This window comes from Rutidosis leptorrhynchoides, chromosome 7, assembly GCF_046630445.1.
Source record: "Rutidosis leptorrhynchoides isolate AG116_Rl617_1_P2 chromosome 7, CSIRO_AGI_Rlap_v1, whole genome shotgun sequence".
NCBI classification, from domain to species: domain Eukaryota; kingdom Viridiplantae; phylum Streptophyta; class Magnoliopsida; order Asterales; family Asteraceae; genus Rutidosis; species Rutidosis leptorrhynchoides.
In genome coordinates, this window is record NC_092339.1 from 325,756,084 (window position 1) to 325,759,047 (window position 2,964).

The window sequence follows — 2,964 nt, forward strand, 5'->3', positions numbered from 1 at the left end:
TAATCTTCATATTTTTTACTATTACCATCAGTACCTAAAGGCTCTTTATATTCATGTTGTATCAAATCCCACATTCTAGGATCAAGGCCTCTAATGTAATTCATAAACCTACACCTCCATCTAATGTAATCATTTGTATTATCAAGTCTAGGAGCACGATTGGCACTGCCTGATTCACTATCAGATAGTAAAATGTTTTGAACGCCAGAAGTAATTGCCATTGCCTGATCAGACATCGTTAAAATTAATTAAGGTTGAATCTGATCCAAAGTCGGTCGACTGTGTGTGACAGTCGGTCGATGAACAGTTACAGTTGGTCGATTGTCAATGGTTAATCGGTCGAAGTTCTGTTTACATTTAGTCAAATGGTAGTACTTTTCTCAATCGGTCGATGTTCCTTCAATCGGTCGGTTTAGAACTAAAGTCGGTCGGTTTATAACTAAAGTCGGTCGGTTTTAAGACAATCGGTCGAACGAAAGACAATCGGTCAAACTAGTGACAGTCGGTCGAAATACACGAAAATCAGTCGATTGACACCTAAGTCGGTCGACTGTGATTTCTCTCAGAGCTAGAATCCAAAAATCAGGTTTTTTGACTTCTAAACGATTTCAAGCTCAATTTTCGAACTAAAACTACTGACCAACACCTTAAACAACTTATAATGACTTCTGTAAACACTATAAAGCAATTAAAACCAAAAGTTTAACGTAAAAGTATACAAAATTCAATCCAAAACCAATTTTTGACCCAAAAATATACCAAGAACTCGTTTAAAACAATTGATTCAGCAAACCATGGCTCTGATACCACTTTGTAGACGCTGAGAGAGGATCTTAGAATCAACCTATCACGATCTAGAGGTGGAATAACACTAGAACGAGCTTAAACGAATATCTATGGGTTTTCGGGTTCGTACAAGTCAAACCAAGATTAGATCTTGATAAACACGAAGCCTAGACTGACATTCTGTGGTATTTGGACATGAAGATTGAGAGAGACCCGACATGGAACTGTTTGTATGTATGAAAATATGCAGAGTGATTAACCAAATTAGTGGAGATTCACTTGGCTTAAATACCTCAGTTCCTATGTCGGTCGACTGTGAATGACAGTCAGTCGACTGACTATGTCAGTCGGCCGACTGTCGAGTAACATTACATATTACATTTAAACGTTTACAAATATATAAAGTAACAAATCGACAATCAACATTTAACAAAATTACAGATGATTGAAATAAAACATTAAAGTTCATGGAACTAGGGATTACAAAAAATGCACTAACAGGAATCTTGCCAAGCTTAACTTTAAGATTTAATCTCTTGATATGCAATCTTCATATCTCAGCTGAATATAAACGATCATGATCAGTTCAACAAGACAACATAGGATTTAGACAAGAAAACATAGGATTTCGATATAATCATATAAACTAAAAAATCACCAAGTACCTAAATATTATATCATAAAGAATCCACATTCAATGAAAAGATAACTGAAACATTCATACTAAAAAAAACAGAGAACTACCTCATGATCAGTTCAACAAGACAACATAGGATTTCGTCATAATCATATAAACCAAGCCTTAATAAATGCACATATGCATATACCTTTGCTTAAAACACTACCGGATTCTAATTGTTCCTGATGAGTTTTGGGGAGACAAGGCTTTCAACATAGCTAACTTGATATGACATCATCCTACTATTATTAATCTTAATATTTTCCAAGAAACATCTTCCTTCATTGTCAAATATAAACATTCGGGATCGGCAATTGGCAACAATCACAATTTTGCCAGTTTTATAAATCATTGGTTGAAATAAGATACTTCGAAAATCATTCAGCCACCAAGCCTGACCAAAAGATAAATCATTGCCTGTTTTATTGAGTCCTTCAAGTATAATATTAGTCCAAGATTCTTTTACCCCGTACTCATTCATTAACCAAACCTCGCCAACAGATTTTAAGAATATACCAAGCTTTCCACCAAGATCAACAAGTTTGCAATCATCATCAACAATATCAGGTGATGGCACTTCATTAAATTTCTCATCTGCTAAACTAAACCCTAAAATTACCCGTAAACCGTCACAACGCCTTTTAGCAAAACAATGAATAAACCCATCAACAAAAACCCCATGAATCATCATATCAAAAGAATAGTTGTAACAAGAATCCACCTGTTTCCATGTACTAGATTTAAGGCTATAGACATGAACAATCATACAATCAAGAGATATCAAGAAGTACAAAGTAATCTTGTAATCATCAGTTAACGAATCATAACCAAATCCAATCATGATAAACCGGTTTCTAACAAAATCTGTCTCATCATATCTGTAACTAGGTAAACCAATCTCAGTTAATTCCCTGGTCATTGGATTGAAAAGAACGAGCGCATATTTTTTTTGAGAGTCTACAGATGACACCAAAACAAGACCATTACAAGATCCATGGACAAAAACAGACTTGACATATCTCGAATTTAAATCAACCTTTGTTGAAACTGTTTTTTCATTGAAATTATCAACATTAAGTGGGAGTGAATAGAGTGACGCGTCAGTGTGGATTGATATGATGTGATTTTGGTTGCGTTTAATTTGATGGGTTTTGATGAAATGTGGTGATGAAAGTAGAGACTTCCATTCCTTTGAAACGCACCTGAAACGGCCAGCAGATTTTGCAGGAAGATAATATAAGATCTCGGTGATGATATCGGGTGGAATCTCAGACGCCATTGTTATATAAAGGCTCTTGATTAAGGTTCTTTTTTTATTTATTGGTTTAGGATTAATGAACGAATGTAACAAGTTTTCAGTAACGCGTGTTTTTTTGATGATTGAGCTAACAAATTCTGTTGAGCTTAGTAAAAGCCACAGATATCGCTCTGTTTGTTTTCTAAATCTTACCCAAAAGGCCAAAAGCAAAACACGTATATCATTAAATTAAATCTATATA

At 34.8% G+C, this 2,964-nt stretch overlaps 1 protein-coding gene across 1 annotated transcript; it reads right to left on the reverse strand.

The window, feature by feature from the left end:
* Positions 1 to 1,637: 1,637 nt before the first annotated feature.
* Positions 1,638 to 2,744, reverse strand: LOC139860267 (F-box/kelch-repeat protein At3g06240-like). Its single transcript, XM_071849034.1, has one exon. The coding sequence runs from the start codon at positions 2,742 to 2,744 to the stop codon at positions 1,638 to 1,640; it is 1,107 nt and encodes a 368-aa protein (XP_071705135.1).
* Between the last annotated feature and the right edge of the window lie 220 nt (positions 2,745 to 2,964).

Coding starts and splice junctions, on each gene's coding strand:
- LOC139860267 (XM_071849034.1), bottom strand. CDS start 2,744: ATGGCGTCTGAGATTCCACCCGATATCATCACCGAGATCTTATATTAT.